Source organism: Muntiacus reevesi, chromosome 13 (genome assembly GCF_963930625.1).
Source record: "Muntiacus reevesi chromosome 13, mMunRee1.1, whole genome shotgun sequence".
NCBI classification, from domain to species: domain Eukaryota; kingdom Metazoa; phylum Chordata; class Mammalia; order Artiodactyla; family Cervidae; genus Muntiacus; species Muntiacus reevesi.
In genome coordinates, this window is record NC_089261.1 from 19,516,871 (window position 1) to 19,529,385 (window position 12,515).

A 12,515-nucleotide genomic window follows, 5' to 3' on the forward strand; every position below is an offset into this window, starting at 1 on the left:
AAAGTGACAAGGATGCTGCCAAAGAGGTGACTTGGAAGATTAACACCTCAGATTTTCCAAGGGTATCCCCTTACCTCATAATACCTCAAATATTTGCCCCCATAATCTTACTGTAAAAGTCAAGTGAGAAAGGATGGTGTATAAACCCTGTAAAGGGCAGACGTATAAAGCTGGAAGACTCCCCAGCAGAAAAGGGGAGTTTGTCTCTGGGCAAGAGAAAGGCTCTAGACTAGGCACCACCAGGCACTGTGGAAGGCAGGAGGGCCCACTGAAAAATGGGGCTACAGGGAAATTTACCTGCTGACTGTTGAGAGCCCCAGACTCCTTTCCTGCCAAGCCCTAGAACACCAGCAGCCTGGCCTGAACCCTTCAGCTGGGAGGTCAAGAAAGTGTCCTTGGGCAACTCTGACCAGCTTAAGAGGAAAAATGGATAGATGTCAAGTCTGGATTTCCCCATGCTGACCACCCAATGACATCTACAGTTCCAAGCTCCCACCTTGTCCCAAGAGCAGCCCATCAGCTGAATGGAAAACCACATGCTGACGACAGAACTGAGAGAAGCCCCTTAGGCAGGCCCACTGACTGCTTCTGAAGGAATGCATGGTCTATGTGGAGAAGAAAATATAACTACCAGTATTCTCAGGATGGACAATATCTGGTCCAAGAAACAAGAACAGACCACTCTCCAAAAGTTCTGAGTTAAAAATATAGGCTAACCCATGTGAGAACTGCCAATATGTGATTTTTGACCTACATAATAAAGCAGTTTCATATGTCAGAAATGAAAAACTCATTACAGTTGATCCTTGAACAACACGTGTTTGAACTGTGCAGGTCAACTTATCTGCCCATGTTTTTCAACAGTAAATACTACAGTGCTACAAATTTGTGGTTGAATCTGAGGTTATGGAGGAAGTGTGAATACCAAGGGCCAACCATCAGTTATATTTGGATTTTCCACTGCAGAGGGCTCCACCCCTAGTACCTAAATTGTTCAAGGGTGAACTATGAACTGTGTAAGAAGTGGGGGAAAACCAGAGAATAGAGCAAAAGACAAGAGGTGGGGGAAAAGTAAAGGTATAAAAAGACTACTAAAGAAAGAAAACAGAAGGGAAGGAAATTAAATAATTCAAGGAAATTTTCCAGAACCACAGAACATATATTTCCAAGTTGAGAGATTGATTATATCTTACAACATAGGTATAATGAAACCATTTCAGACACAGGAGGTCTGGATTATGTCCTCCGCCAAACAAACAGATAAACCAAGAAAGAAGATACAGGACCAAGGAAAGAGGGGCCCCCACACAAGACAGAGACCAAGGCAATCCTAGGAAGCAGATGTGCAGATGGCAGAGGCAGTCAAGTTCAAGTGGGGACAGGAGGAAAGAAATGTAGGAGGGTGGTTTCCTACCAAGACTGGTTAAGGGCCTGACGAGTTCATGAGGGTAAAGAATAGTACTCGAGTCTGTTTTAGAGTCTGTTCAGAGACTGAGCAAACAAAAAGGAGGCAATTATTAACTCTAGGGAAAACAAAAAAATTGTGCAAGGAAAGAAACATAATACACACTTTGGGTCAACAGTGGACAATCCATGCATGGCCATAATGTGGTAAATAATAGTGACTTAACCACACAAACTGGAAGACTGGGTGGGGGAGGATGCAGCAGCAGTGCAGAGAATTTAAGAACAGTAGTCCTTATGCTCTACAAGGCAAGTTAACAAAAAGAGCATCTGAGTGAAAAAATAAACAAGAAATAGCAATGTAGGCTGTTAAGAAAAGTGGAGGTAAACAAACAGCAAGAGCTCAAAATCTGAAGGTGGCTCTTCCATGTGAGAAGCAGGGGCAGGAAAGGCAAGGCACCAAAGTGGCTTCACTTTTGCTACTAGATCTGATCTGACCACACTGAAGGATCTGGAAATTTGTCAAGCACATTCCTTTCTGTGGCAGAGGCTTATTTTACCATTAACTAGTTACACTTACAGGAACAGAAAACATGTTAAAAAGAACCAAATATAGAAAAGACTGGGTATGGAGACTGGCCTTCATACACATCACAGCTCTTAACACCAACGGAGAGATATGAATGTAGGTTCTGAGATGAAAAGATGAGGTGACTGGATTATGGCAGAAAACAATGCAACAGATGATTTACACAGACACACATCATGGACATCCTCTTCGCTGCAGGGGAGGGGGATTTTATACCTGTATCCCTGCTATATACCCTAGTGACCCAGTCAAAACAGAGGGAAAGAGTTCATTACTACCAGACACTTAGAACATGCTGCCTCCCAGGCCCTTCTCCACGGGGCAGCCCGGCATCAGTTTAAGACCAGTAGCTGAGGTCTTGGTGGAAGCTCACCTCAGTGTGGTTCTCTATTCTCTGCCTCCTTGGGGGGCCACCACCCCACTGCCACCCGCCACCAAAACTCCCTGAGGCGGGAGCGGCCTCCCAGGCACTAAGGTACAGCTTTAGCTCACGTGAGCCAAACCTCCCCGCTCCCAGTCGGATGGGACATTAGCAACAGGAAGGAGGAGTTTCTTAGGAACAAACACAGGGCGAAGAGAAGCAAACAGCAAAACAGCATGTGAATGCTGACCAAGCCAAACAGCAGGTTGGATTGTGTCCAAATATAATTTACATGAGGTGAGGATATTATTTATTCCTTGCTAATTTCTGGAGGGAAAAAAAAATGTGTCCTAATCTCCCACACCCAACCTGACCATCCCGAGCCATCAGACCAGTACAGGGTTATTGACGGGGCTGAGAATGGGTGGTGTCACCTCTGTCCACCTCCCTGTTGGTCATGCCCCAAGCTCTTAGGAACAAACTCCAGCCCCATCAGTAAGTGGAAGGAGTGAGGACTCCACTGTGGGGTTCTCTTCTTGTCAACAACGGGCCCCTTGATGGCAGAGTCAGCAGGGGGACACGTGAGCGACAACAACAATGGCAGCCATCAAGCTGAGTACTCCATCCACCTGGCCTGGTCACACTGCCAGGCGCCCTCCCACACCGGCTGCTGCCCGGCACCAGCTCATCCAGTGGGCCTGAGGGAAGTTTTCCTAGCCCCTATTTTGGGTCAAGAGCCACTGCTATGTGCTCATGTGTGCTCACTGCTACTGGCACTAATTTTTTGTAGCAATGATTGAAAATCTAATAATGCTTAACTGTTTAACGTGTTTCCCCACTAGACTAGGCCGTGTCTTGTTCCCGTGTGTGTCACAGCACCTAGGATGTGACCTATAACAAGAGGCAAGCCAGTATTTCCCTACAACTGTGAAATGCCGCCCCCCCTCCCGAACCATGGGGTTCCGGGCAGAGCCCCATGGGCGCCCCTGACTGACCTGACAGGTTGATTTCGGTTAAGGAGTCCCGGGTGGTGGTGCCCACAGCAGTGAGCAGGTTGATGGACTGGTCAGTGACGTGGTTACAGTAACTGAGGTGGAGCTTGGAGAGCAGGGGCATGTGGCGGATGATAAGCCGCAGGGAGGCATCCGTGATGTCCAGGCCGGCCAGACGCAGCTCCACGATGTTCCGGAGCTTACTCCGATTGTCCATCTGACCTGAGAGGGCGGGGTGGAAGAGGCAACGGGTCACCTGGACATGACACTCTACAAGGCCCACCCGCCAGACGGGACACCTGGGTTTCATTCAGAGAGTGAGTGTCTCCCTTAAAAGATCAGGACTGGTTCAAACATTTAAAGACTGGCATATTCCACGTCAAGTTTTATACTTGCAGATTCTTTAAAAGTCAGAAGATCTACAAACACAGCCTGCATTCCACCAGCAGTGCTTGGCCAGTTAAAGCAGAGATAGCACAGCATCTCTGGGTCAGCAGAGTTTCCTCTTTGAAGGTATGGGTTGGGAGCAGTGAGCCCTGCAACCTGTTCTAGAGGGCTCCATCCCTGAGGCCCTGTCCAGCCACACAGACCCCGATGCTTCCGAGGCTTAGAGCTCAGAACAAGAAGTAAGTGAGCAGCGAAGCAGTCAGACCCACACAGAGCTCCCAGAGTGGCATGATGGGAGCTGCTGCCCTCTCACGGATCCCTTCTGTGCCCAAAGCTGACTGAGAACAGAAGGGCTGAGGCCAGAGAAGGTGAGGAGACAAGCCCCAGACGTGTCTGTAGTGAAAACCAGACCCACTCACACAGCTTGGTCACACCACCTTTACACAACCCCGTTGGCTTGGCCCCTGGCCTAGCCACTCACCTGGCCTGTTATCTGTAGGCGGGGATAGGAGGTCCCGCATCTGGGCGTCCTTCAGTCCTTCTACCCACTGGACATCCAGGGTCCGGAGCAGCGGACAGCTGGAGCTACAGAGGGCGGAGACTGCGATCCATGAGCAGCCAGACAGCACCAAGTCTCGGAGTCCTGGGGGGACAGAGAGGTGGCGATAGGTAAGGTGACACGCCCCCCAGCCCCCAATACCGCACTCGGGGGGGGTCCCTGGTCCAGTGCTCACCAGGCAACCGGTTGATGAGCCAGCTCAGCTGTTTCTTGGAGATATTGGTCCAGCTGAGGTCCAGGGAGACAGGCTGTCGCCGGATGATGCCGCTTAGCATCAGGGGCGTGATGGACTTGCAGTGGTTCAAGTCGATGCGGGTCCATAACCGCTTATCGCAGCACCTGGGGGCCAGGCCCGGCAGAAGGGGCAACATCAGAGTTGGGAGCTCACTAGGGGAGCCTCCTGCATGGCTGTGGTCAGTCCCCCACCTACCAAGCCCAAGGGGAGGCTCCTTAACTTTGCCGTCTGGACTCTTCTGTTTAGTTTCTGTCTTATTCTCACCAGGAAGAGGCTGCTCTGGGGGGGTCACAGCCCTTCTCCCCCACCCCCCATGGAAAGTACCAGTACCTATAAAGTATTTACTGGGGGCTTTATGACACCTTCCACAGATCATATCTCAGAACAACAACCCTGCAGCATGCCTGTTCACAGATGAAGGTAAGTAACTTGACCAAGGTCAGAAAGCTGGGGACTCGCGAAGCAGGAACATCAGGAACTTGCAAAGTGCCCTTAACCTGGGCTTGTATTTTTTTTTTTTGGTGCCAGACTGCTTGGCATATGGGATCTTAACTTCCTGACCAGGGACTGAACCTGTGCCCCTGCAGTGGAAGCACAGATTACCAACCATGGGACCACCAGGGAAGTCTCACCTGGGCTAACTCTTAAAGAACAAGGACATCACTTGGTTCTTAGTTCACCTCCCAAGGAGTTAAGCCAGAAAAGCAAATAGGGTTCACCTCTTTCAACAAGACCACACTGACGGGACTCTGGAACTCTCTGAGGATACTGAAGCTGGACTGACTTAGAAGGGGAGAGCATCACAAGCGACTCCCATGAGGATGCCCTGGCCCACCCGGGTGTAACCACAGGCTGGCCCCTAGTGCCTCCTAGTCTGAGCCTGGCCCCTCACCAGCGGTTCCAGGTCTTGCAGACCCGCATGCAGACACACAGGTCTTGGTGGCTGAGGTAGCTGAAGACGGCCATCCACACCTCCCTGTGCATGACGTGGGCCGCCCCGTCATCCAGGGGCAGCGAGTCGGGCGGGGGGCTGATGGGGGGCGGCCGGATCACATGTCGCTCCATCTGGATGCACTTGGGCGGGGACACGGAGGGAGGGGGCCGGGAGATGACCCGGGGCGGGCTGCGCAGGCCGGGCCCCAGCTGGTGCCGCAGCTCCCGGGGCGTGCCGTTGAGCCCCTTGCTGAAGCGGTGGGGGCGCTCGCAGAGGCCCAGGGGCCGCTTGGGCTCCTCGTTCTCGCTCTCAGGCTCCGACTTGATGGGCTGGTGGTTCTCCTGGGCCAGGCTGCTCTCTGTCTTCTGGATCTCCTGGTTCAGCTCCTTGCTCAGCTCCTTGCTCAGCTCCTTGTTGGGGAGCCGCCGCTTCCGCCGCATCTTCACCTTCTTCTTCTCCTCGGGCCCCTCTGCGCCCTCAGTGCTTGGCCCGGCGGTGGGGGAGCTGGAGCGCGAGTGGTCGCTCTCCCTGGTCTTGGGGGGCGCCTCGGGCAGGTCCTCCTCTGGTTCCTGCTTGAACCGCCGGAGAGGCTTGTTGGCCAGAGTTATCCGGTCCTCGGAGTTCTTCCAGGACCGCCGCTGAGGGAGGAAGGGGAGCATGGGAGTAAGCCCCCGGGCCCAGGGATGAGCCCACCGAGGCCCTCCTACTCTCCACCCTAAGACTACTGCCCCAAGAGAGGTGCCAGGACAACGGCGAGGGGGAGATGGTACCTTTTTCCTGAAAAGCTTATCTTCTTTGCCAGGTTTTAGCTGTCATGGGAAAGAAAAGATGCAAAGCTTGCTCCCAGGGGTCATAGGATTTGGTCCCCTCCACACCCAGCCCCACCAAGAGTCCACAGTCTCTCCAGAGCAGAGGCTATGGGGTCACCTTCCCAAGAAACCCCCATCTCCTCCGCTCTGGGTGGGCCCTGCCTGCTGGCTTTAAAGGAAGATCTGGAAGTGGCGAAGGCTGATGGAACTGTCCCCACCCAATTGACCTCCCACCCCTGGACAGACCCAGGGAGCCGCAGTCGCTCATTCAGGTCGGACTTGGCTTTGGGAGCCAGGGTCTGCGGGATTTCCCCACCGAGCCTTAATGGCTAGAGCTGGGAGAAGACAACCCGGCGCCACCTCGTGGCCGATGCTGGAAGGGTCGGTGGGCGGAGCGGGGCCGCCAGGATCCTCCGAGGTTCCCCAGATCCACAGGGCTTCCCTGCGGCAGCTTCAGCTTCCCAGGCCCCACGCCGGAACCAGCGATCCGGGGCTGGGGCCTGGGAAGTTATGGTGAACCGGTGCCTGGGAGCGTCTGCGCAGCGGGTTCGAGGACCGGTGGGGTGGGGGCGGGGGCGGGGTGGGAGTGCGACGCGGGGGGAGGGGGGCCTGGGACTCGCGGTCCCGTGGGGGCTGGGGGGGGCGGGGCTGGGCGGGGGGCGACGTGGGAGCACCTGCTGCTGGAAGTAAGTGAGACTGGATCTCCACCAGGGGCTGAGGCTGCTGCCTAGAGGGGGCCTCGGCGAGAGGTGAGAGGAGGAACCTGGGGATGTTTGAAGCGTCGAGGCCTAAAGGGGTGGGAAGAGGAGTGACTCGCTGGTTTTCCCCTCCTTTTCTCTTGGGCTGGGCTCAGGACTTCTGTGACTTGCTCGGGCGGCCCGTTGCCCGTCCCCACCCCCGCCCGCGCGCCCCTGCGTCCGGGACCAGCCAGGCCATCCCTCGCTGCCCGCTGCCCACCCCCCGCCCCTAAGCGTACTCGCTTGCGCCCACTCAGCTCCTGGGGCTTCTCGTATTTCCGCTTCCTCCTCAGGTGCACGTCGTCCGACTTTCGGCGCAGGAGGCCGTCGGGGGGCACCTTCCTGGGGTGCTCGTCGGGCCTGCGCCGGGGCGCCTCCTCACACTCGCTCCTGCGCTTGGCGGGCTCCTGCCCTTCCTTGTTGTCCCGGTTCATCTTCTGCTCCTTGAGCAGGGAGCCGGGCAGGTTGGAGGCGTACTTAAAGCCAGGGCCACGCTTTTGCTTGTAGGCCAAAAACAGAGAAGGAACACACCAACTGTATATCTTTGGACTTGCCCCTGCCCCCGAGTCCGCAGTAGCCCCTCCCACGACATCGCCGTGGTGGGGACAAGCTGTGTCTGGCAAGGCCAAGGCCTACCCCTCCCGGGCTGACCCCTGGGACTTGGAGCCCGGCACTCACTTTCCCGGTCTTGCCGGCGTGGTTACACTTGGGACACTCCCAGCAGTTTGGAAGCTCATCGTTGACCACGCCCTCTGACTCCTTAATCTGGGAGGGACACACACCAGTCAGCAAGCAAGGAGGTGGGGGACAAGGCCAGCTCTGCCCCAGGCATGGACAGCCCCCTCCCAAATGCTATTTCCATACCACCTTTGACCAAGAAAAAAACAAGAGTAGTAGTTAAGACGGGTGGCTCTGGATTCAGGTCAGGGTTCAAATCCTGATTGTGCCTCTTCCTAGCTCCATGATCCTGGGCAAATCGCTTAATCTCTGTGGACAAGTACCCTCAGCCATAAATGGAATGCGCCTATGTCCCTGGAGTTATGTGAGAATTCAATGAGGTAACCTAGTGAAAGCAATTAGCTCAGGGCCTGTTACCCAGCAAGGACCCACAAACTGTTCAGTCATTTCATAGCACCGTACTGGGTACTTGGTATCAGTCCGTCAATGTGCTGTCCCTGATCTCCTGGAGCTTCAGATCTGAGAGAGAGAAGTGACCAGGGGCTGGGGGAAAGTCATAGCGCCCCTTTCAGAGTGGGAGGTGGGTGTGTTGGGGAAAAGAGGATAAGTGTCAAAAGAAACCTCCACTAACGTCACTGGGGACAGACACCCCAGAGTCAAAGCACCCTTTGAGGCAGGCCCACTCACTGGCGAACCCACCCTCATCTCTCTAGACAGAGATACACCTGGGCTGACAGGAGGTGCCAGGTGTGACGAAATTCACTTGAGACAGGTGTGAGGTATGTGCCAGCCCAGAGCAGTCGCTTCCTTTCAAAGGTGGAACCGGCTGCCTAAGAAGGGCAGGCCCAGCATGACAGTCCCCGGGAGAAGGCAGGCCTGTCCTAGGCACACCGAGGGAACATGTTCCTGGCACAAAGGACAGGAATGCAACCACCTGTTGTTACACGACCTGCCCTCCCCCGGCCCAGGCCTTACTTTCCCAGAAGCCCCAAGAGCAACCCAACTACCCAGACTCTCTGGCCCAGGTGCAAGACTCTGGGAACTCTGTGGGTCTGAGGTCCTGGCAGGTGGAGCGTGTGCATGTGCATGCATGCATGTGTGCAAGGTCTGAGCGAGTCCAGGCCCTTCTGCTCTCAGCTCATCATCGGATGCATAGAATCCCCCAGACTCCCAGGTTTCCCAGGGAAGGAATTTACTCCCCTCCACCCCAACCACCCCCAGCATCAGCACCACCAGAGAGAGAGCCAGGGTCAGGTGTCGAGCAGTGCAGCCCGACGCCCCCAAGCCTGCTCACCTTAAGGCATCCAGGGTGGATGATTTCATTGCAGATGGAGCATTCCATGAGCATGAGGTTAAACTTGCCTTCTTCCTCTTCCACGGTATCCTCTTTTCCCGCCTCGCCACACACCAGGCACACGGCGGTGTGGGGCAGCACTGGCTGCAGGGTGGGGAGAACACAAGGAAGTCGGCACGGCCGGGACCCCATGGGGAACAGATCAAAGGCAATGAGCTCTCCCCTTGGGCCTTCCAGGAGCCCTGAGAGTACCAGCCCAGGGCTGCCCATCGTTCATTCATTCATTCAAATCCTTATCCATGTACTACCTCCACATGCCAGGTACTGCTCCAGCACTGAACCAGACAGAAGTCTCTGCCATCCTGAGCTTACATTTCAGTGGAGAGAAGCAGACAAAATGCAGAAGAGTCTGTTAGATGGTGACAAAGGAAATGGAGAATAAAGCACGGATGGCCAGGCCAGGGGAGAGGTGAGGGAAAGGAGGGCTGACCTGAAACAGGTCAGGGACCGCCTCACACTTGAGACAAGACCTGCAGGGGGAGGTGGGGCACAAGCCAAGCCTGGATGTGTCGGGGCTGAGGCTGTGTCTCTCCAGCGGCCATCAAAATACGGACCGAGGATTCTGGGTCCTCAGAACTTTAAAAGGAGGTCAAACTATCTTCAGAATACCACCAAGATGCCATCTGCCTTCTTCACTGTGTTGATACTTGCCCTGGTGGGTGAAACCACTGGCATGTGTCAGGGCAGAGGCTCCAATATGCCTGAGCAGTCACTGGACCACTCCTGGCTATATGCTCCTTAAAGAAATGTCCAGTTTCATTTAAGGATATCGTCAATAAAGCAGTAGAAATGATTGATTTTATTAAAAGTATGACCTCTGAGGTCACATCCTTTTCAGATTCTGCATGACAAAATAGGAAACAGCCATTAACTATTTTAGCTGAACACCAAAGAATGATGGTTATCTAAAGGAAAAGCACTTGTGACCAAGTTGTGAGCTGAACTGGCGCTTTCTCCACAGAACATCAGTTTTTTTTGGAAAGAAGGACTGATTAAAAAAAGGGGGCGGGGGGGTAAAGGCACATTTTATCAAGGATGAAAATAAGTGAGCCTGTCACTTACAGAAAAATAAAAGAAGGCATTTGTTGCAGAAGATGAAATACAAAATTTCAAACAAAAATTAGAATTTTGGAAAACTTACATTAACCATCATGAAATAGACAACTTCCCAATACTTAAAGACATTTCTGAGAACACTACTGGTGGTGTTAACAAATGTGTTTATTTTTTTAACATTGTGTAACACTATGTGCCCCTACTTGGAAAATCTGTAAAAACTAAGTGAGCCAATATTTTGTGAGCCAAAATGTCCAGTGTCTGATGTTACAATATTATGCAGGAATACATGAGGGGCAAGAAAGACTAATGAATTTTAATGTAACAGTGTGAAAAGTGTGTTGATACAGTTTCAGATTCCACATTGCAACTAACCCGTGAGCACTTGTCGCCTGTCCAGTTCTGGTGGTGGGTCAGAATATTCACAATTCCCTGAAAACACTAGAGTAAAAGACTACTCCCTTTCCCAACTATGGATCTACGAGCCCAAATTTTCCTCAAAGAGTTCTTCTAAGGCATTACCACAAGAGAATAAATACAGGAGCATACATGAAAACCCAGGTCTTTTCTAATGAACCAGGCATAAAAGAGATTTACAAAAACATAACAATGCTATTTTTCCTACTCATCCCTTTTGCTTTGGAAGATGTTATTTCTCATAAAAATGTTGTTTATGCTAACATATAGTGTGGGTTTCTTGTCATTTTTAAATGAATTCAAAACATTAAAAAATTTTATTACAGTAATGTTAATAAATAAACAGCCCACATAAACAAATGCTCTTTGGGGGTTCTTATAATGTTTAAGAGGGTATCCAGAGACCACAACGTCTGAGAGCTGATGTAGTCCTAGACTGTAAACCCCTGTGGGTAGGCTCTCACTCTCTCCTCCTCATACACGCCCACCTCCCAGTGCTCAGGATCCAGAGGAAACACACGACCAATTTTTAGTAAACTGAGTTAGAACAGCTTCAAATAAGCTAGGATATACACTCCACCAACTAGTAAAAGTCTGTAAGATGACAACACATTTCTGTTCAAGTGAACGCAACACTGAAGATGAGTTCTCATTCATTCGGGTGAGGAGGCCTGAATGCACATATGGAGGCCAAGTGAATGCAGAGACACAGGAGGAGAAACCCCAGCCCAGGCTAGAGGGAGAGGGTGCTGGCGGTGGGAAGGGATCAAGCCAGTGGGGGATGCGTCCTTGAGAAGGGGTGCAAGGGAAGGCTTCTAACAGGAAGAGGTAGACCCACACTTCAGGGAAATGGGCCTAGAGAAGCAGGAGGGGGCGGGGGGGTCTGCCTGGGTCACAGGTGGATAAAATGTGGCAAGAAGTGCCCCAACAGATGGCGAAAGCTAGAAGAGAAGGACAGAGGGTTGGGCTGAGGCTGCATTTGCCATCAGTCCCAGAAACGTCAGACTGGAGACACACACAAAGGTGAGGTTTCCTGCAACCAACAATCCCTTTGCCAGGCACCGGGCCAGACACCAGGGCTGCAAAGAGGTGACGGCAGGGACAGGTTCCTATAACTGGGCCTGGTTCACTGCAGGGGAGGCAGGGGTGAAAGAGAAAGCACAGCCAAAGAGGAAGAGACAGTCCTGGGACACCGCTGATGTGCCAGGTTTTAGGTGACACCGTTCTCTAAACCCAGAGTCCCTACAGACAACCTCTCTTAAATCGTGACAGAATGCAACAGGTCATGGACCCTCACTCCAGAAAAATGCACACGCACTCATGAACACAGATAACAATCTGTAATTAATTTCAGGGGAGCATTCAAATTCCCTGAAATCCATTCCAATGGTCTGGGCACAGGTCACAAAAACACAAGTCATGAAACTGTTTAACTCCCACACAGAAAAGACAGACAGTCAACAGAGAGAAATGGCAACCTACAGAACGGGAGAAGGTTATTTACAAACCGTGTATCTGATCAGGGTTAACATCCAGACCATATGAAGAACTCCTACAACTCAGGGACAGAAATATAATCCAATTTTAAAATAGGCAACGGACTTTAACAGATATTTGTACAAAGAAGGTCTACAAACGACCAACAATCACATGATAGCATGCTTGACATCAAGAATCATCAGATAAATGTGAATCAAAAGCACAATGAAGTGGCACCTCGCACCCACTAGGAATGCCCACTATCATAAAAAAGAAGACAGCAAGTGTTGTGGAAAATAAGAAGGATATGGAGAAACGAACCCTTGTGCGCTACTGGTGGGCAGGCGAAACGGAGCAACTGCTGTGGGAAACAGTATGGAGATTCCTCAAACAATGAAAAACAGAACTACCAAACGACCCAGCAATGCGTATATACCCAAAGGAATTCAAACCAAGATCTCAAAGGGATATTGGCATGCTCATGTTCGCTGCAGCATTACTCACAATAATAGCCAAAGAGGTGG

General features: G+C 52.1%; 1 protein-coding gene across 5 annotated transcripts in view; it reads right to left on the reverse strand.

Moving 5' to 3' along the window:
* KDM2B (lysine demethylase 2B) overlaps nt 1-12,515 on the reverse strand; it is a 114,284-nt gene that overhangs the window by 2,379 nt on the left and 99,390 nt on the right. For 4 of the 5 annotated variants that reach the window (XM_065903867.1, XM_065903869.1, XM_065903871.1 and 1 more), the window contains 9 exons: nt 8,980-9,123; nt 7,685-7,772; nt 7,247-7,515; nt 6,945-7,058; nt 6,232-6,270; nt 5,420-6,099; nt 4,468-4,631; nt 4,215-4,376; nt 3,350-3,568 (listed from right to left, as the gene is read on the reverse strand). In XM_065903867.1, coding sequence (XP_065759939.1) covers nt 3,350-3,568; nt 4,215-4,376; nt 4,468-4,631; nt 5,420-6,099; nt 6,232-6,270; nt 6,945-7,058; nt 7,247-7,515; nt 7,685-7,772; nt 8,980-9,123 — 1,879 coding nt within the window. The remainder of the gene's footprint in view (nt 1-3,349; nt 3,569-4,214; nt 4,377-4,467; nt 4,632-5,419; nt 6,100-6,231; nt 6,271-6,944; nt 7,059-7,246; nt 7,516-7,684; nt 7,773-8,979; nt 9,124-12,515) is intronic. The other variant, XM_065903868.1, reaches the window with a different exon arrangement.